The 21,117-nt window shown below is 49.0% G+C and overlaps 1 protein-coding gene across 4 annotated transcripts in view; it reads left to right on the forward strand.

The window, feature by feature from the left end:
- The window catches only part of ERN1 (endoplasmic reticulum to nucleus signaling 1), a 104,054-nt gene that overhangs the window by 40,610 nt on the left and 42,327 nt on the right, over nucleotides 1–21,117 (forward strand). For 3 of the 4 annotated variants that reach the window (XM_064495669.1, XM_064495668.1, XM_064495670.1), the window contains 9 exons: nucleotides 544–616; nucleotides 3,937–4,009; nucleotides 6,139–6,261; nucleotides 9,599–9,700; nucleotides 10,566–10,827; nucleotides 12,085–12,163; nucleotides 13,197–13,362; nucleotides 16,471–16,589; nucleotides 18,953–19,144. In XM_064495669.1, the coding sequence (XP_064351739.1) occupies nucleotides 544–616; nucleotides 3,937–4,009; nucleotides 6,139–6,261; nucleotides 9,599–9,700; nucleotides 10,566–10,827; nucleotides 12,085–12,163; nucleotides 13,197–13,362; nucleotides 16,471–16,589; nucleotides 18,953–19,144 (1,189 nt within the window). Of the gene's footprint in view, nucleotides 1–543; nucleotides 617–3,936; nucleotides 4,010–6,138; nucleotides 6,262–9,533; nucleotides 9,701–10,565; nucleotides 10,828–12,084; nucleotides 12,164–13,196; nucleotides 13,363–16,470; nucleotides 16,590–18,952; nucleotides 19,145–21,117 lie in introns of those variants that run through there. The other variant, XM_064495671.1, reaches the window with a different exon arrangement.

Genomic DNA, 21,117 nt, shown 5'->3' on the forward strand with positions numbered 1-21,117 from the left:
TACCAAAGAGCACCTCAGACCTGCTTCACGGAAGGCCACTGATGAGACCTTGACCCATCTCCTTGGCAGGTTCTTTCTCATGTCCAGCTTTCAGAGTCTACTTTCATTGCTTCTTCAAAATAAATGTTTGTTGAACACCAAAGGTAGATTTGTTCTCCCTGTTTATGTACTGTGCCATGCTATTAAATATTAATTGTTGAAGTTCTCTATACATTTGACTTGGAAACTGACAAGCAGACGTGCTGTGTCTTTCTTATTTATTTTACGTTCATCCAGAGTGCTTTGACCAAATGATGATTTACTCTTCTGTGATTTTGCACAGGTTTCCCTTTGCAGGTTGCTTTCCTCCATCCGAGTAGAATGTATGCTGCCCTAAGGATAGTTTATTATCTGTGGCTAAAATGAAAGCAGTGGGTGGAATTGTCTTACACCCCCCCCCCCCACTTCCCTGCTCCCTGCCAATCATGGCTTTGCATGGCTTTGGTATTTTGTTCTGTGCCCTAGGCTACAATCTATCACTGATACTTACTGCTTAATCTCTAGGCCTGCCTTCCTCCCAGATCCCAATGATGGCAGCCTGTATACGCTCGGGGGCAAGAATAATGAAGGCCTGACGGTGAGTGTATTTAGCTTCTTTGTCCTCCTGAGGTTCTAGATCACTGACCTTCAACTGTAGCTGCGTGTTGAGATCACTTGAGAGCTTAAAAAAACGAAACAACAACAAAAAAATTCCAGGGATTCTGAATCAGGTGGTCTTGAGTGAGGCCTGAGCGTCAATATCTTTTCATAGCTTCCTTGGTGAGCTTTTAAATGTACAGCCCAGAGTTCAGAGACCTTGCTCTAGACCAGCAGGTTCTAATGGCTTAGCCAGCACACTGGAAGGCTATGATACTCCTTTCAGTAACAGGGCTTACTTTAGTGATCCTTAATTTGGGAGGTTGTATAGTTGGAAACACCATGCACACCCCCAGCAGACATCCCCTTGTTGAGGGGCTGGGGGTGGGCACGTGATAATTCCTTTCCCACCTCCACTTGAGAGTCTAGACCAGTGCTTCTAAGCCTTGGCTGCACGTTGTAATAACCTGGAGAACTCCAAAAAATACCGTCTAGGTCCCAATCCCAAAGTCTCCATTTAACAGATCAAGGATTTTTAAAAAGCTCCCCAGACAAGAGAATTTAGAAACAGTCCTGTATAGATGGTCACCTGATTTGTGACAAAGGTGACAGACCCTGCAGTGCAGTGGGGAAGGACGGTCTTTTCAGTAAATGGTATGAGTTAACTGGGATCTCCATATGGAAAAAAATCTTGGCTCCTACCTCACACCAGCCACACAAAACTCAGTTCCATGTAGACTGCAAATCTAGGTGTGAAATGTACAGCCAAGCTTTAAGAAAAAGGAAGAGTACAACATTTTCATGACCTTAGAGCAGGTAAAGATTTTTAAAATTAGAGACAATAAAACAACAGACCATAAAATAAACAAATAAAACAACTAACCATAAAAGAAAAAATTGATATATTGGGTTTTATTAAAATTAAGAATTTTTCTTCATTAAGAGAGGCAGGCCACAATGTATTTGCAATACACATATTCAACAGATGATTCATATTCAGAATATGTAAAGAATTCCTATGGTTTATTTTTAAAAGACAAACCAATAGAAAAATAGAAAAACCGGCAAAAGAGGATATCCACATGGTCAACAAACATATGAAAAGATGGTCCATAGGGAAAGGCAAATTTTTAAACGCACAGAAATAAAACATCACAGTGTCATACTACTACCCACTCACTAGAATGGCTAAAACAAGAAAAGTGGAAAAAGAAAACAGGCGTTGGGGTGCAGTAGAGTAACCAGAACTCCTGTCCACTGCTGGTGGAAGTATAAATGGGTGTAACCAGTTTGGAAAACTGTTTGGTAGTATCTGTCAAAGCCTCATGACCCAGTAATCCCCTCCCAGGTTATATACCCAACAGAAATGTGTGTATATATTCACCAAAGACATGGACCCAAATGTGCTTCGCCTGTTTATGATAACCAGCAAGTGAACACTACCCAAATGACATGGGTAATAAATGGGATAAGTAAGTTACGGAATAGTCCTAGAATTTAATAGTCTACACCAGTGAGAACAGACAATCTGTGACTCTGCACAACATACATGAACCTCACCAGCAGAAGCTTGGATAAAAGACCAGCGAGAAAGGCTGCACACTGAGTGATTCACTTTTATGGAGCATGAGGACAGGAAAAACTAGTCTATGCTGTTTGGCGGTTAGGATGATGGTTTATTACCTGAGGTGGCTAGGGGGCAGCGGTTGTGATTGGAAGAGAAGGCAAGAAGGGGGCTTTCAGAGTGCTGAAAACGTCCCATTTCTTCATCTGGTGCTGGTTGCAGGGGTGCATTTTCTCTCTGCAAAATTTAATGAGCCGTACACTTACGTGAGCTCTGTTTGTAGGCTCTGTTTCAGTAAAAGGTTGTAAAAGGCTCTGCATGATTCCCATGTGCAGCCAAGTTTGTGAACCACTGGTCTAGATCATAAGTGTCCTGTGAGTTCTAGTTTGGGTATTTCAGAATTATTTTATGAAGACTTTGTATAAAGTGTCTCATTCCAACATCTCAGCAGCCCTCTGGGATATACGAGTTATCTCCACATTAGAGGTACGGGAAACCGCCTATCTAGGTGGAGGAATGTGCCCAAGGCCACGGCGTCAGGGGTTGGGGTGGGGGAGGCTCCTAAGAGCTCCACCTTCCGAAGGACCCTCTTATCACCACCTGAAAGCCTCCCTATGCTGTGACTTAGCCGCTCCGGGAACAGCGAGTTTCCAGCTTGGGCCTTGAATCAGGAGGCCCAAGGCAGCCGTGCTCAGCGGACCCCACAGCACTCCAGGCTGGAAGCCTTATGACAACTTTCTGATCCTCTGAAACATCTGTTGGAAACCTAGTCATTGCAGCCTCTCCGTGGCATTGTTTTCCTTTTCGAAGTCTTAGTTTCAATGTTGGGATGATGAGAAAATCCACACGTTATTGGTTATTTAAAGTTCTGTTTATTAAAGCTAGAGAAAAATCTTTACTTTCGTGGACAAAAAGGTGACAGTGTCATAGAAGCAGGCATCTACAGGACAGTTTCAAGAACACAGAATGTTCCAAAAATAAAGTATTCTGAAACAAACATCGGCCAGAAGAACTTGTCAGATGTCAGCTGTAGACTCAGAAGAATCGGTTTTATGATGAAATGCAGTTGAAACATGTGGATTGCCCTGAGTTTCTTTTCCTGGCACCTACCATAACCTCCTTTTCATACCCAAAGGCCCAGTTTTATTTTGTTTTTCAGTAGAGAATTATTTGCTGAAGAATTATCAGAACTTCTTTTCCCACCTCGAACTCCTGTGTTACCCACAAAGTGACTCCTTTCCCTTGGGGCTTCAGCTGGGCACCCAGGCTGCTTCTCTTCACAACAGTCTCAGGGCTCCCTCCCACCCCAAAGAGCGTTTTCTATTCTGTCTGGCCGGCTCTGGAACGATTTTCCAAGACAGGAGAATTCTTTCTGTCCCTGCTGCCCCCAAATTTCAAAGATTCTGTAACTCTCCATATTTGTGTGTCTTTTCAGCAAAGTTTGTGTCATCCCCAGAAGTGCTCTGGACCAGCAATTTTGAGGGGCTTGTGGAGGAAAGGAAGTTAGCATTTACAGTGCCCAGGTCCTGGGAGCCGAGGGCTTGTCGCAAGTGGCTGGGGGAGCCTGGGGTACCTCTTCTCCTTGGTTTCCAGTTAGGAACACTCCCCTCTACCATCAAGAATGCTTCTCTCTTTTTAGCAGAATTGGGTAACAGAAACAATGTGTGCAGTAAAATTGTAATAATTGCACAAGACTTGGTTAACTTCTTTTTCCCTTTGCTTTTTCTTTCCTTTCTTTCTTTCTTTTTTTTTAAAAGAAACTTCCCTTTACGATCCCGGAGTTGGTGCAGGCATCCCCATGCCGAAGTTCAGATGGAATCCTCTACATGGGTAAGAGTTCCTGTTTTCCCCACTGCAAAACTTTGATCCCATTGGAAATGAACCCCAGAGTCTGGGAGAGTGGCGTGTCGGAGGGAGGTGTGCACTCACTCCCCCACCATCCCTTCTGGGAAAGGTCTTTCTTGCCTCCCTTGTGCTGGTTCACGCCAGGATCAGCTGACCAATTAAGAAAGGGTTCCCCCCGCTTGGGAGCAGATGTGACACCAGTAATATGGTTACTCATTTAACAAGCTTTCAGCTGCTGTGTTGACCTACCCCTGCGATTCAAAGATTGCAACATACCCAGAGCAACTGGATGAAATTTAAAGTGAATACAATAGTCTGAGCCAAGAAAGGGAAGCCAGGCCCTGCCTATTAATTATAGGGCTTTCTTAGTATTTCCTGCTATCAGAATATTGGGTAAAAACAGCACTTAACAGCTTGCTTAGATAAGCTGCCTTCATACCTACAGAGGTCACATCTTTCTAAGCATCAGATCACCTGCTTTTCTTTTACCACGTTGCTGCCAAAATGTCAATAAAAATGCATTTGTAGCACAAAGGAGAGCTGTATTTATCTGGAAAGTGTAGTAGTGATAACGTTCTGTATTCATAAAGCAGCTTTCTTTCTGAGGGACTGAAAGCGCTTGTTGCCTCTTCATCCCTCGGGAGCTGTGTCTGTTTCTGGGCCTCAAGCACAGACCGGATTTTAAGTTTTTGGCAAAGGAAACTGGTGCTCCTGCTTCCTTCCACACCTTCAGAATGAGGAAGCCCCCAGCCCGGGGAGTCAGAGGAAGTGATCAGCATGGGCTTTCTCTCTCCTCTGGGCCGTGCCCCGGGCCCATCGGAGCATCTCACCATCCTTGTCAATGTCTCTGTCTGGGCGTCCAGCTCTGGCCCACAGTCCGTCACTTAGGGTGCGTTAAAAGTTGTGGCTGTTGCCCAGTCCATCCGTTGAAGTGGTACCTGAGTTAGCCGACTCTGACGGTCCTTTAGATAACAGAAGGGTGCCACGGCAGATGGAAAGGGGTTCTGGTCACAGCTGTTTGGTGACGTTTTCTCTCTATCTTCATATCTCTTTCATATTAAGATTTTGTCATTGAGAACGGAGAGTTATGATCCACGGACAAGTTTCAGGCGTGTGGACTGGGCATGTATGCTACATCTGTTAGGAGTAAATGTAGCTTTAGCGAATTCTAAAGCCCCATGATCTTGCTGACATCTCAGTATTCTGCTTCCAAGAGTCCCTTGAAATAGGAAACTTTTGGCCAATAACATAGGAAAAGACAACTGACCAGAGGTCTTGCCTTACAAAGCAGAAGTGTGCCCATCAGGGTGAATGTATTGGCCTTCAGGCGCTAACTGTATTTAGTTGAAATCTTAGTGGTAATTATATCCTGTTTATAAAGCAGCTTTCTTAGGAACTTGCCATCAGCCGGATGCTCTGTATACATAAGCCTTGGTACTTATGCTTTAAGTTTTCCTAATCGTGTTATTTGGCCACGCTCTCTACCTGTTTATACCTTTTAATCAGCCAACCGAGGTGACAGGGTGGTGTGTGGCTGGGGAGTCACATACTGGCGGGGGTCACAGGCTGAGCTAACTTTGGCCTCTCTTGTGCCAGGCTGCCACCAGCTCTGCCGCCTCTTCACAGGTACCAGCTCATTAGAGCTGTAAATGGTAACTGTAGATCTTCTTTACGTGAGGGCTCATTAGTAGGGCTGTTGAGATATATGGATGATGGTTACCAGAGAGATGAACCCCTGGGTACCTCTCTGGATTTATATAGATCCTAGTCTGTGGGAAAAGGATTATCGTTATAACCCAGGTTCTTCTAATTTAAGGCCACTCATCAAAGCAATAAAACCTGTGAGTTATTATGTTATTAGGCTTGGAGAAATTTTTATACCATGACTAGGTTATTAACTGGTTATAAGATTCAGTGGCCCGAGAAGTTTTATTATCTCCACATTACCATTAACCTCATCACCCTCGGAGCATCATAGAAATGTCTTTGACATCGTAAGAATTTCAGGCCTGTCTCTCAGCTCAAGAGAACACCTGGGGCTACTAGTTTGGTAGTGATTTTTTTTTTCAATGTTGGGCGAATGTAAACCACACTTTGTCCTTGTGACCTTTCAGGTAAAAAGCAGGACATTTGGTATGTTATTGACCTCCTAACCGGGGAGAAGCAGCAGACTTTGTCATCGGCCTTTGCAGATAGTCTGTGCCCATCAACCTCTCTTCTGTATCTTGGGCGAACAGGTAAGAAGGAACCTTTTGTCAAGTACAACCTACCTGTTTGCAAAAAAGGACCTGAAGTAGCCTCCCCTTGGGTCTCTGCCTCTGGGCTTCATTCTCCAGAAGGTTGCCAGACCTGTCTTCTCCACATGCAGATTTTACCCCGTTGTGCCCCTTTATAAGCCCCCCTACAGAGGCTCCCCATTGCCCCAGGATTATGGTCCAAACTGCACCGCAGCCCACAAAGCCAGTGATGTAGCTGCTTCTCCTCCATCTCCTCCCTCGCTGCACTTCCCTCCCGTTGACATTTTCCAGGCAGGGCGAACTACCTGCAGTTTCCAGAATAACCAGTGCTGTTTTAAAAAACTTGGAGTCGTAGGTCCATCTCTACCAGGCACCCACATTTTTGCCTGTTTGGCCGGTGTCCACTCTTTTTCCCAACGCTGCTCAAAAGGCACCCTCTCTGCGAAGCCTCCCTAACCTCACAGCCGCACCCCCCCCACCCCCCAGCCCAGGGACGGCAGCCGTCCCATCCTCCACGCACTGCCCATCACTGGCCCTTTATGGGCATCGCAACCTCCTTGCTGCACTGTTTCCCATCTCGTCTCTTTTCAGCCTCCTCCTCCTTCTCAGTGCTTGACACTGCATGTTTCTAAGTGATATTTGCCTATTTTCTGCCTCCCCCACTAGACTGTCAGCTTCCTGAGAGCAGGACCTGGTCTTGTGCACCTGCCGAGTCTCCAGCGGGCTCATTGCTGGCCCACTGGGTGCTCAGAGGCCACAACGAGTGAGTGGGTGGCCCAGGGATCCACCTCACTCCCTTCATGAGTGCAGCACCTGGCCTATACCAGTACCCCGTAAAGACTGTGGAACCAACAGTGAAAATAGAGCTGAAGGGGGAAGCAAGAAAATGTTTAGTATGAAAAAACTATACCAAAAATCTAGGATAAGATCGTTATAACTGAGCACTAAATCTAGGTCTAAACGTTCAGGTAGCCAAATCTGTTAAAAGAAGAGAGACAGAACCTTCCTTCAGGTGCTGTGGGAAACATTGCTTTTGTAAACATGAGGGACACTAGTTTTGGGCCCTGGAAACTGCCTGGGCTCTCCTGCAACCAGTGAGGGTTGGCGGGTGTCTCTCTTAAAACTGTGGGACCCTCCACTAACTCCCACCCCCTGGTAAGAATCAAGTATTCCAACTGTAGTGGCCACTTAGGGTTGGTCGGTTTGTTTACTGTTTCCATCAAGTAAAGCCTTGTAGTGGCTCCACCTTCACCCAGGAATAAACAGTGTTTGCTTCTCAGGTAGAACTGCGGTGTCTGAGGGAGCTGGGCTGCGCTGGCGCTGGGTGGAGCGTGTGTGCGCGGGTGTGGAAAGCTGTCTGTTGTTTTCACCGTCTGTCGCTGCGTAACAGACCACCCTAGCTTAGTGGCTTTGAACACCGACATTTTACTGCTCACAGTTCCGTGGGTCAGGAATTGGGAAGGGCTCTACAGGGATGGTTGGCCTCCCCTCCACAGACTGCTGGCTGGGCTCGCTCAGTTGTCTGGGGCCTTGGTTCAGCTCCACGCAGATAGCCTGGTGACTGAGTTCGCCTCTTGAGTAAAAGTGGACGTTACGATGCCTCAAAGGCCTGGGCTCGGAAGTCCTGGAATTTCACTTTCACTGCGGTCTGTTGGTCAAAGCAAGTCAAGAGGCCAGCCCAGAATCAAGGGAAATGGTGGGGAAAGAGACCCAGCCTCTTAATGGGAAGACTGACAGGTGCATTACAGGGATGAGAGGATTGGGGGTGGTGATCTTTGCAGACACTGCCACTGGTTCTGGTTGTGATAGTTCACAACCCTCCCACATGCAGAATATACTCACCCTTCCCCAGGACTCTCGGAGGCCAGTCACAGCAGGGGCTCAAATTCCCTATCTTGTGATCCACATCAGGTTTGGAAGTGGGTGAGGCTCCTCTTGATCTGGAGACCTGTGAATTAAAGAGACACATTATCTCTCCCCCAACCCCACCTCTTCCCTCCCCTCCATCACACAATGCTGAGACAGTAGGAGCCCTGCAGAAAACTGTCCCATTCAAAAAGGGAAGGAAAGAGTGCCACATAGCAGTCCCTGGTCCGTAGTGGTTCTGGAATCCAGCCAGGCACTTGTTTTCGGGTTCCCCTACTCTGAAGTGGGGGAAGAGTCCTTCACTAGGGCCCAGTCTTGCCCTCTGGAATTGGTTCCCCAGTATATTCTTAGCAGCCTGGCCCTTCCCTCTGAGAAGTCCTCTCTCTTCCATAAGAAAGAGTTAGGATTTTGTCGCTTTCTCAATCTGTTCCTTGTCCATTGAAAGCTGGGACTATAGAGGCTTCCCCACCCCACAACTTTTGACTGTCTCTGGCTTTTTCAGTCCGTGCTGATGTCACTCCTTGAAAAATCTTTGTGGGTTTCCTGTGTGTCACGCTATAGTCTACGCCATTAGATAAAGCCATAGCCACAAACCCCTCTCCTCTGAGGTATGGGACAGCACTCTTACCCAGCAGAGGGTCTGTGAAGGACCCCCTAAATCCTTCTGAGGTCTTACAGCCTCACCTTTGGTTTGATCTTGACCCCGACACCATTTTTCACTGGTAGTACCTGAACTTGATCTTTGCCCTAAGACCATTTTTTACACTGAGAATCTTTTCCAACTGGAGCATCAGTCCCGGACCCTGTACATTTCCTCTGTACTCAGCTTGAACACCAAATGGTTTCTTCTTTAGTTTGCCTGCCTTGCACCATAATGTATTCAGTTAAGAGAAACCATTTGGCACCTTCTGCATTCTGCCTGGAAATCTCCTTCGCCAGATCCACAAGTTCATTCGGTGCTTTCTTTCTGTTTTCCAAGTTACTGCAAGTTATTAATCGTGTCACCACAGCCTAACCTGGGTCACCGTTTTCAGCTTCCAGGATCAGGATCCTTACTGCTCTTCTGGCCTCCATCTGCCGCCCAGTCCCAAAGTCAGTGCCATCTGTTTTAGGTTTTTGTTACGGCACCATCCCATGTCTTGGTGCCAATTTTGATGTCAGCTCTTTATCGCTATATGATAAACCCCCAAAAACATTAAGTGGCTTAAAACAACACCGTGACTTTGCTCATGATTCTGTGAGTCTTGAGTTCAAGGGCACAGCTCAGGCGGCTTATCTCTGCTGCTGACTGGGTTCACTCATGTGTCAGGGACTCTGTTTTCCTCCACATGGCTTTTCTCTCTCCACATGGATGGCCTGGACTTTTTTACATGCCATTTAGGGAGGATTTGTCTGTTGTGACTTAGATGAGGTCAGCAGCTCCGCAGGCGCCGCGGCCCCTCCGGGTAACAGGCTGGTGTGTGTTCCCCAGAGTACACCATAACCATGTACGACACCAAGACCCGCGAGCTGCGGTGGAACGCCACCTACTTCGACTACGCGGCCACACTGCCCGAGGACGACGGGGACTACAGTAAGTTCCCCCGGGTGGCCTGGGTGCGTGTGACCTACGGGGAAACCAGGGCTCCAGAAACCTGGATTTCCTCTTAAGATACTCGGCCACCAGGTTCAGGACTTGCTGGACTTGCCATGGATTTGTAGTAAGTACTTCAGCAGTCAGTGTTGAAGGCAGGGGCCTGGGAGACAAGTGTGGAGGGGACCCGGGTGAAACGGTAGCGAGTTTAGCCTGAGAGGAGGGAGGACACACTTTGTTGAGTCCCTCTGTGTCACAGAAGGAATGGACTTCGAGCCCATGACAAACAGAATTGAACATCAGCTTGTGACATTAACCTCCTGCTCCCTAAGTGTGCTCATCCCCCACCTGTTTCTCTCGTGAACATTCCCCCAACTCAAATGAAAGCTGAGAGCCAGTTTTGCCGTCTTAACACCGGCACCTGAGCGTCTGACAGAAATCTCTGTGGTCACGTGTGGGCAGCGTCAGTGCTCAGCTCTGACTTTCAGCTTGACCGGTGGGTTCGAGATGGTTACTGTACAATGCCAAGTTCACAGGATTGCCATCGGTTCCTTTCTCCTCAGTATTTACTCTCACTAACTGAACAGAATGCTGTCACCAAGTGAAGAGGGAACATTACCAAGCAAACTGCCTTCGAGAGGGCATTCCTCTCTTATGTTTATAAACTGGGCAGTGCTCAGTGTCTTGATACCAGAGAGCGTGAGCGAGTTCATTGGAAACAAGTGAACTTGTTCAGAGGTGATCTGAGAATGCTCCAGAAGGCTGGTTTCCTTTAGCTGAGTGACTGCAACTTGTCAGGAGAGCAGAGGATGTGGTTGCAAGGTGGGGTGAGACTCGACATGCTGTGTTTATCTGATCTGTACAGAAATGTCCCACTTCGTGTCCAATGGCGATGGGCTGGTGGTAACTGTGGATAGTGAATCTGGAGACGTCCTGTGGATCCAGAACTATGCTTCCCCCGTGGTGGCCTTCTACATCTGGCAGCGGGAGGGCCTGCGGAAGGTGATGCACATCAACGTCGCTGTGGAGACCCTGCGCTACCTGACCTTCATGTCCGGGGAGGTGGGGCGCATCACCAAGTGGAAGTACCCATTCCCCAAGGAGACGGAGGCCAAGAGCAAGCTGACGTGAGTTGGGGGACTCAGGGCAGGAGGGGGCAGCTGTGACCATGGTGTTCTGATCCTGTAGCGGCAGCATGGCGAACGCCAGGGGTCAGGGCTCAGGGTGGGAATCCCTGAAGCCACGAGAGATAGAAAGAGCCAAGCCCTGCTGGTTCAGAAACCTAAGAATCTAAGAACTGGGCACCCCTTGATGCTTCAGATTTTTGAATATTAAATAAGTTAAAATTATGGGTGGGGATAAGAAGGAGACTGCCAGTGTAACTATATTACAATCTGGACATCTCTCAGGTGGTGGGAATATAAGAGATGTATTTATTCTTTAACTTTCTATATTTTCTAAATTTTTATTGTAAGTTATATTTTCTTTAAAAAATCAGAGGAGAAAAGGGTTAGGGTGCGAGTGTCTGCGACTCAGCAGGCCGGTGCTATCCACCTGCACCCGTTGATAGCCCGTAACTCGGCCGCTTAGCCTTGCCGAGCCTGTTTCCCATTTGCCGAGCTGTAGGGAAGGTCACATGAGATAAGGTGCAGGACAGCGTTCTCTGAGCTGTACAGCCCCAGTCAGCTGTAAAGTGTTTGTTAAGAGAGGTTTAGAGAATTTAGTAGGTGACCCACCCCAGACTGGCTATTGACAGTAACCAGCTGGTGTGTCGCCCTGCGTTCTCACGCTGACAGCCACGGATAAAGCCAGACGCCCCGTCCCATGCCCCAGAGAGGGGCAGACCACGCACCAGAAGTCTCACCCAGTTTGGAATCTCCTGTGCATCCGCTTTGCTTCAGGGTCCAGATCACAACAGTTGACTGTCTCTCAGTGCTTCTGTAGAAGTTGTAGAATCTTTAGGAATCACAAGACATTTTGGTGCGGGTGCTGGTGGCAGCGCAGTTGCCAGGGCCGTCTTGGAGGCCGTGCGGTGGTTGCGAACTTTCAGTCTCTCCCGGATGGTGGCTGCATGTGGCCCTTTCTGTGGGCTTTTCAGGCATAGTCTAGTGCAGCCCTGCCATTTGCAGATGAGGAAACCAAGGCTAGCAGCCAGGTGGCTTACGTGTGCTTTGCAGACAGGCAGCGACAGTGGGGCCTGCAGCCCACTTCTCCTGGTTCCCGGGGCAGGGACCTTCACACCCCCATGACTCTGAGCTCAGGGGCTAATGTGACTTTTCCTGGGGATGGTATTTGGGGCTGTGATACTTCTTTCTAAAAATCTCCCTTCTGTGAGATCCAGAAATTAAATGACAGTGGAATGCATGTATCTGTCTGTCTCCTAGGCCCACCCTGTACGTTGGGAAGTACTCCACCAGCCTCTACGCTTCCCCCTCAATGGTACATGAGGGGGTCGCTGTTGTGGTAAGTCCACTATGGGGGCCCTCAGATGCCTCACCACTCGTGCTCCATTTTAGCAAAGAATGACTGAATTATATATGAACATCCTGTTAGTTACGGATGCACGACACAAAGCTTTTTTTGGGGGGGGTAGTAATTAGGTTTACTTATTTATTTTTGGAGGAGGTGCTAGGGATTGAACCCAGGACCTCATGCATGCTAAGCATGCACTCTACCACTTGAGCTATATACCCTCTCCTCACGACACACATCTTAAATCCACAAAAACAATTTCTTCATGTACCACGTTCTGCTTTGCGAGGAGAGACTTGTGACTAAAGCAGCCTCCTAAGCCTAGGAAGCCCCGCTTACTTGCGGGTTCAAGTCTAGACTCCCCAGGCTGGAGTTCCCGCTACCAGTCCACCACACGCTGGTGTCTCTGTGGTGCTGCACACTCACCTTCTCCCTGAGTCCCAGGAGCGCCCTGTTCATCTTTCTTAGCCTTTGTTCAGGCCGCGCCTCACACTTCCAGTGCCTCCTGTCTTCCTTCTTCCTTTTCAAATCCTTTTCATCCTTTCATGGCCGGTCCAGCCTCCTTGGACCTCGCAGGTTGGTGTCTCTAAGTGTCTGAGGCATCATGAACCCGGCCACTGTTTTGGTCCTTATGGCGTTTGAGCTGTTTGGTTGGCATCTCCTGTCTTCCCAGTGAGTTGGTCAGCAGCTCCCACCCCAAGGCCGCGCCTGCCTGGGTCCAGTGGTGCCCAAGCCAGCGCCAGGCTCGTGGCCGGCGCCTTCCCACCCTTGCCAGTTGTATCATTTGTGAACTCCTTCGCTTATATCTGCTTCTCACAGTAGCCTTTTGCACACACCCTTCCTGTTTCACACCCAGACGTAAGAATTTAAAAAGATGTCCACGTTTAAAAAGACATCTGAATTTTGAAAGACATTGGTGCAGCCTTGTTGCGTCCCGAGGGAGGGGAAGCCGCTGCAGGGGCACTGCTGTCCTCACGGGGGTCCGCACGGGCCGCCCCGGCCTCACTGCAGTCTGTCTCCACAGCCCCGAGGCAGCACCCTTCCTCTGCTGGAAGGCCCCCAGACTGACGGTGTCACCATCGGGGACAAGGGGGAGTGTGTGATCACGCCCAGCACGGACCTGAAGTTCGACCCCGGGTTCAAAGGGAAGAGCAAGCTCAACTACCTGAGGAACTACTGGCTGCTGATAGGTGAGAGTTGGGTTCCTCGCGGCCCCGGGTGATGACGTGCTGCCTCCTGGTGGCCAAGAGCCGACATTGCCTGTTACGGTCCTCAGCTCGGCCTCGTGTGCTCAGTTCACGTCCAGGCTAGTCCTGGAGACCCTGAAATATTTCACCCCCAAGGAAAATAAACAGGGTAGCTGGGTGACCACGTCAGTCTTCAAAAATTGTGTAACTGATGTTCTAAAACGTTAGTTTGAATTCACATGGGAAGAGTTCATGTGGGAGTTGGTGTGGGCGTGGGTGCGAAGGATTGGGGAGGGAAAGATTTGAAGGCGCAGGAGGGATTGAAGTGGTGAAGAGACTGAACTTGGGTCCAAGAGCCACAGCAGGAGCCCGGGGCCACAGGAGTAGGGGGCAGAACCTTCTTCCTTCTCTTCTTTTCTGCCACCAACACTACGGGCCCTGGGATTGAATTGGAGGCTCCTGTCAGCCAGAGATACGACATTGAGATGACACCGGGCTGGGAGTGTGATAAATGAAGGCCGAGGTGACAGGAGCTGTGTCTCTGGCAAGTGTCCCAAGTAATTAGAGCAGGACAGAGTTTTCTTGAATTGGATTTGCCCTTCCGGGGAGCCCCCCACGTCTGCTGCTCCGTGCCCCAGAGGCTGGGGGGAGGATGCAGCCCCATGGGAGTGCCTGAGCACACAGGGACTTACGGGCTTTCTCCTCCACTTTCTGTCTTGGTGCCAGGGTGGAGGGCTCAGGCCTGGGGGAGCCGGGGAAGGGATGTGGAGTGGCCTGGGAGACTGGGGGCCGGGAGGCAGCAAGGCCATGGTGTCTGGATGGGGGTGTATCTGAGTGTCACAGAGAGGAGACGGGATGTGCTGGAGCCCTGGCCTTCCCTCTGTAGTCATCCAGGTCTTGTTGCTCTTTGTTCATCCTCACTCCTTGTAGCCATTTTTCTTTTGGTTATGATTTTTACCAAATATTGGGCAAAGGAGATAAGACAATTCTACCCTTTTTTGAACAGAAGTAGTTTGGAAAGCATGTGTGAGGGGCCCACAGTGAAGGAAAAAAAGAGCTGATGGGCAGAGGCCATTAAAATCATAAGGCCACTTAGTTTTCTGTACCCGTGAAGGGAGACACTGACTGCCCACCAGTGGTTAAGAAGTGAAAAAATTATTCAAAACTAAGGAAATGTGTATGTGAGGCCATAAAAGATATGGGAAAAAGTCTTCGTGGCTCAGTTGCAAAATGATGTTCTTTTAAAATGGAAGGGTCATCCAAGTAAGAAAACTGAGAAACCCCACAAAGTACGAAGAAGTAATCAGGGAAGCACCAGCAGTTCCAAAGGCCCTTTGGAGAAACTCCAGAGCTCGTCATTTCTAAGTAAGGCAGTGGGACCACGGGACAATCTTTGTGAAGACTGAGAGCCACGGGAGAAGGGTATGCCCATTTATGGCCACACACGTCCTTTGATTTGGTTTTTTGTGGAAGACATTAAGGACATCCCCATTAATCTTGAAAGTAGCTTGAGTGGTGAGGTCCATGGGTTTCCCCAGCGCAGTGGCCCTCACCTGGGGTGCTCTCAGCTTTCCCTGGGAGCCTTGTCAGGCAGACACACATGGCCCCAGAGATCCTGATTCAGTAGGTTCTGGGCAGGGCCTGTGCTTCTGGCTCTGGAGCCTGGACGTAATGGATGCTGAGAGGTAAATCACAAAGGCCAGGTACGGTTTGTACAGAAATGTTTCAGGAGCTCACGATTATGTTTGTAGCACAATTGGTTCAAAGCACAGCGTGATAACAGCTAATGGCCCAGCTACAGGAGAGGCCTGGTGCAAGGATTCCAGGAGGGAGAGGGAATTTGGGCCATCACTTCCATCGCAGTATGTTGGTCGGTGCCTTGCTGAGGGGCAGGACTTGGAGCACTGAGGGCAGGCAGGCAGGCAGGGCCCTGCAGCACAAAGAGGCCTGTGGAAGGGCAACCTCACTTCTCTTAGAGCGAAGGTCTCCTGTTAATGAGCCTCAGAGTTCCCTGGAGGTACTCCTGTTCAGATCCCTGGGCCCCACCAGCGAGTCTGAGATCTGACGTGGGCAACCGCTTCAGGAGATCCTGCATTCTCAAGAGTTCCTCGGAAGACAAGGGGAACCAGGGATGGTTCAAAACACTAGGTTTCCCTTAATGAAGAGTGTCACATTGTAGATAGAGAACTGACCTACAGAGAGAGAGTTAAAGAGGAGTTCTCAAGATGAAGAAACGTACGTAGCTCGGACTAGTTCTCTCGTGGAAATACATACCGTACAATCTTTGATAGGTTTGGGAGAACAGTGGGCAGATCACAGGGTGAGACTGGAATTGGGGAGAGACCTGGTCCCAGGGAGAGAACAGGAGAGACGGTAGTCCTGGTGCTGAGAGCCCAGCCTGAGAGAGTGGCTGGCTCTCTTGGGTGGTGTGTGGAGTCGGTTAATTTTAGCACTAAAGGCATTGTCAAGCCACATCAAGCCTCAGTTCCTTGTTTTATTCAACTCTTGCCTTTCCTATGGCAATTTGCACACAATAGATGCTCAGTAAACACAGAATGAATAAATACTAGGCAGTCTTGAAATAGTTGAGCGGGGAACAGAGAAGGAACGCTGGGAGCCGGCGACCCCCTTCCCTCCAGCAGACGTGTCCTGCCGCTCTCCTGGGACCCCTTCACTGCTTCCCGGGCTGGAAGCTCATGTTTAGGTTGTGGGTATAGAACTCTGCCTGAGCGATTTAAATACCAAGATGGGAATTTGGTACCCTTGTGGGGAGTGATGTGTTGGATGAAGCTTTGTACTGCCTCACGGCACACAGGCTCGATTAGGAATTATCCACACAATCATGCTCTGACCGTGTCCCCGACATCCCAGTCCCTGTCATGACAAGGACACTTCTTTGTTCCAGAAGGCTGCATTCGTGCCATGGAGAATGAAGTTTCTGTCTCGATGGGATGTTTCTGGTCATGGCCTCTCATTTTCTCTCACTTTACAAACCTGAGCGCCTGTGTCATGGGCCCCTCACTGGGCAGCAACTGTTGCCTAAGCTTAGCGTCCGGAGTGACCGCCGTACGGGGAAACCGTTCTCATTAGAGGTTTTGTTTCCTCTCGCAGGACACCATGAAACCCCGCTGTCAGCGTCCACCAAGATGCTGGAGAGATTCCCCAACAACCTGCCCAGACACCGGGAGAATGTGATTCCTGCCGACTCCGAGAAAAAGAGCTTTGAAGAGGTGTGTGGGGAAGGGACAGGTGTTACTGGCTCCTCTTGGCAGGTTTGTCCTCATCCCTCTGAGAGTTTGCAGGCTGCCCGGGAGGGAGGAGGGTGTACAGTACCAGCAGCAGGCAGTGCTGAGGGTGGACACAGAGGAAGGGGCGCATAAGGGGAGGCTGTGGGAAAGGCCGTATGATGAGAGAGAAGCAGAGAGCACTGGGGGGCGAGTGCAGCAGAGGGAAAGGCCCGGAGGTGCCGCTGACCCTGCACGCCCAGCTCTGGGGCCGAGGAGACAGGCTGCCGGGGAGGGAGCAGTGGAAAATGGGGTCACATGCCTGCAGAGGAACCATGTTCCAAGCCCCGCAGTGAGTGAGGAGCAGATAAGGGAGTAGGTACGGAGACCTAAGGTTTGGTGAAGCCAGATGTGGCCCACTGTGGCTGCTTGGTCTGGCAGGGACACAGGGGACCCGCAGAAAGGGCGTTGGGTGGCAAGGAGGCCTACCTGGTGGCAGCAGCCAGGAGGCGCTGGCCTCCTAACCCCTGGGGGATAGAGCCTGCCATCAGGGTCTCAGCTGGAGGCAGACGCCACCCTGACTAGGATGGTTTGAGGGGAGTTTTGTTGGGAGACCGTTCACACGGTGGGCATTCTGGGGTTCTCTCAGGATACTTGGGCTGAAGCTGGTGAGGAGAGAGTGGAGGGGGCCACAGACCAGGAGCCTGGAGCTGCAGTTGAGACACTCACCATCCCCTCAGGACTCCAACTCTGTCTCATCTGCTGGTGTCCCCATCAGAGACCAGGGGCAGGGCGACCACTGCTCTGCCGTATGGGCAGACTTCTGGGGCAGAGGGCAGGTGGAGCAGGTTGGAGGGTGGCTCTGCTGGGGGCGGGAGCAGGCCAGTGCGATGGTGGGGAGGGGATCCCAAGGCCGCTGGGCTTGGTGCTCCGACAGCCCTGCCATGAGGGGCTGGCGAATGAGAAGAGGCCCGGGCTGTGGGCGGGGTCAGAGGAGGAGGGGAGTAGCTGGCTGATGTGGGCTCCTCCATCATGACAAAGTCATGTTAGAGGTTTAAGATTTTATCCAGAGAGAAAGGAAAAGAAAGTCACATGGATGGTTAAGATTCCAGGATACACTGAGTTGTCCCTCATCTCTAGAGGCAGCCAGCCAGAGAAATACACTGAGTCCTAAAACGGTGATCTTGAATCGCATCGGTGTCCTAAAATCTTGATGTGATTTTGATCTGATTAAAGTCAAGCATATTTTTGTTATTAAACACTTAGAAAATAGAAATATAAAGAGGAAAATTAAACAATACCCTTAATCTAACACCCTAGAGATGGCTGTAGTTGAAATTTTCCTACTTAATCATTTAATCTTGAAAAGTCCATTAAAAGTCCTTTAAAAGTCCATTCAAATACTCTGAGGTGCAGTTATCTCGTAATGAGCCTAACTTTTTAAAACAAACACACTTGAGCAAATATAACCAAACGAGTGTTGTCTCTGGTCACATGCTCAGCAGACATTCCTCAGCTGCCCGCTGCTGACCGGCCATGACCCACACCCCCGGACACCTCAGACACCTCTGGAGGGAGGGCTGGCAGGAGGCGGAGGGCGGGTCTGTAGGTTAGTCTGGGGAGTGGTCGGAGCAGGTCGGGGGTGCCAGGGAGGCTGTGTGTCCATTTCATCAGGCAGACAATAATGGCACACCCAGAATAGCAGATGTTCCAGAAGAAACCAGTGCATTTTCTTGAAGTCCCAGAGATTCTGACGAGCTTGGGCCAAGGCTCCACTTTATCTTATTTAATTTGGGGCTTTAACAAAGGGTTTTGATGCTTTTTAAAACCTTTGAAACATGGTGGAATATTTGAACAAATGACTTTGTGTTTGAAGTCGCACTGAAAGTTTCCAAGCAACATAAGAAAGCTGCTTTATTACCTTATAGCTTTGTGTGTGTGTGTGTGTGTGTGGTTTTCCTTTTTTTAATGTGGAATGGTATTACCAAATTGACTACCAGCCTTCCACTAGACTTGTCACTTATGATTTCAGAGTTTCCCCAAATATCAAATCTACCATCGAAGGAGGTTTTCGCCTTTAGTGAGGATTTTCAAAAGAATATAGGATCAGAAAACACTTTCAAAAGTACTGCTCTAAACCGTTTTTGAGTGATGCTACCATCACTGCAATAGTACATGGCCTCCCAAAGCAGTTGCTTTGAAAAAGGCTACAATTATCAGGCTTTGTGGTCTTGGGTGGGCTTCAAAAAAAAAAAATCAAACACATTTCACAGTATAGCATTTCTCATAAATTGCTTCTCTCGATTGTTTGACTCATTTATATCTGGCTAGAAATTTTGCAGTGATGTAGCCACTCTCTCCCACGCAAGGTTATCGACCTGGTTGACCAGACTTCAGAAAATGCCCCTACCACGGTTTCCCAGGATGTGGAAGAGAAGTTCGCTCATGCACCTGCCAAGCCCGAGGCCCCCGTGGACTCCATGCTCAAGGACATGGCCACCATCATCCTGAGCACTTTCCTGCTCATCGGCTGGGTGGCCTTCATCATCACCTACCCCCTGGTAAAGCTCTGCCCCTTCCCTTTGCCCATCTTCAAAAACTTTGTAATGAGAGAGACACCAGCTTCTCAGGAAAGGGCAATTTTATACCTACATCTTATAGTTTACTCGACTGTAAAAACCAATCTGTAAACCTTACTTGCAGATCATTTTAAATACTTATTAACTCTATTTTCATTTTAATGACTAGGCATATGAGGTGAAAATCTGTTTAATTTTCCTCCCTTAAAACCTGCCTGTTAGACAGTTGTAAATAGTGCTGCTGCTAATAACAGGGTGTATATATTGTTCTGAATTAATGTTTTTGTTTTTCTCTGATATGTGCCCAGGAGTGGACTTGCTGGGCCATGTGGTGGTTCTATTTTTAGGGTTTTTGAGAAACCTCTATACTGTTTTCCATGGTGGCTGCACTAATTTGCATTCCCTCCAGTAGTGCACAAGGGTTCCCGTTTCTCCACATCCTTGCCAATGTTTGTTATTTGTGTTCTTTTTGACAATGGCCATTCTGACAGGTGTGATATGGCGTCTCATTGTGATTTTGATTTGCATTTCTCCAGTACTGGTGATGTTGAGCAGCTTTTTGTGTTCCTGTTGGCCGTCTGCATTTCCCCTTTTGGAAAAATGTTCAGTTCTTCTGACCATATTTTAAATGGGTTGTTTGTTTGCTTTTTAATTGAAGTACAGTTGACAAAAAAAAAAAAAAACAACTGAGGAGAAGGGTCTAGCTCAAGTGGTAGAGCACATGCTTAGCATGAATGAGATCCTGGTTTCAATCTTAACCGCAGTACCTCCTCTAAAAATAAATAAATAAACCTAACCCCCCGCCGCCGCCCTCCAAAAAACCCTGCCTGTTAGAGATATCAGATAGAGTGAAAAAGGTAGCGTGGTTATTTCTTTGGCTTTCTAGTTGGAAAGAAGTGGCTAAAATTACATAGTTGAGTAGATCGTGGGTTGGATAGAATATTATGAAGGGATAGTCTTTCATCCGGTTGCTTGGAGCATTGAGACGTTACCACGCAGAACACAAGTGCTCCAAAGGCTCCTGTCCCGGTGGAGGATGGGAGCGCCAGGCCCTGTGTGGCATTTTGCATCTGCTGAAATGTGTCCACTTGCATGCTTTATTTTCTACCTCACACAGTTCTTCATTATTTTCTATCCCCCACCCACAAATAAGGAAATGAGACTCCAGGAAGCTGAATAACTTTCCCAAGGTAATTCAGCTAGTAGAATTTCCAGGATTTCAACCCAAGGTGGAAGAGAGTGAAGGAGAGACAGATCTCTAGAAAACTCCCAGAGGGGTTGCTGACTACACACCCATCACTTCAGTGACCTTCCCACACATGGGTAGTAATTAATAATCACAGGTTGCTGCCCCTTGAAACTAGGATGGAATGGATTGTTCAGAATAAATGAGAGAACTGTGGGGAAGGCAGCGTGACAAAACAGGGGGAGCGGGACCTCGGCCAGGCTCTCTGTGTTTCAGCTCCGCTCAGCCACATCCCAGCTGTGGGGCTGTGGGCGGATGGCCAGGAAGTCCTGAGCTCCAGCCGCCCCCTCCGCGTCTCTGCATCGCTGACAGCCTGTGCACTAACCTCCATCACGTGTGCAGTCAGAGTAGACAGCAAGCTCGGGTCTTCCCTTTGTCCACCGCGCTCTCAGGCGCCTGGGAAACTTTCTTACAGGCTGGTTTCACTTTTGCAATAATTCCCAGACTTTCATAAAAGTCCCAGAATTTTAGAATTGATTGAAACCCCCTCCATCTGGTTCAGCTCTCCACCTACAGTGGAATCCCTCCTCTGCTGGCCCTGCCAGGCCCCTCCAGGCCGGGGAATGGGCTGTACTGGGAGGTCTGACTGAACCCTTTGTGCCCCCTCTGCCTTCTCCCCAGTCACGTTCTGCCCTGTGGGGTCACATCAGGTGTCCCTGCTTCTGCTGCCACAGGGGGCCTCTCCTCTCCCGCCTGCTGGTCCCGCCAG

Source organism: Camelus dromedarius, chromosome 16 (genome assembly GCF_036321535.1).
Source record: "Camelus dromedarius isolate mCamDro1 chromosome 16, mCamDro1.pat, whole genome shotgun sequence".
NCBI lineage: Eukaryota > Metazoa > Chordata > Mammalia > Artiodactyla > Camelidae > Camelus > Camelus dromedarius.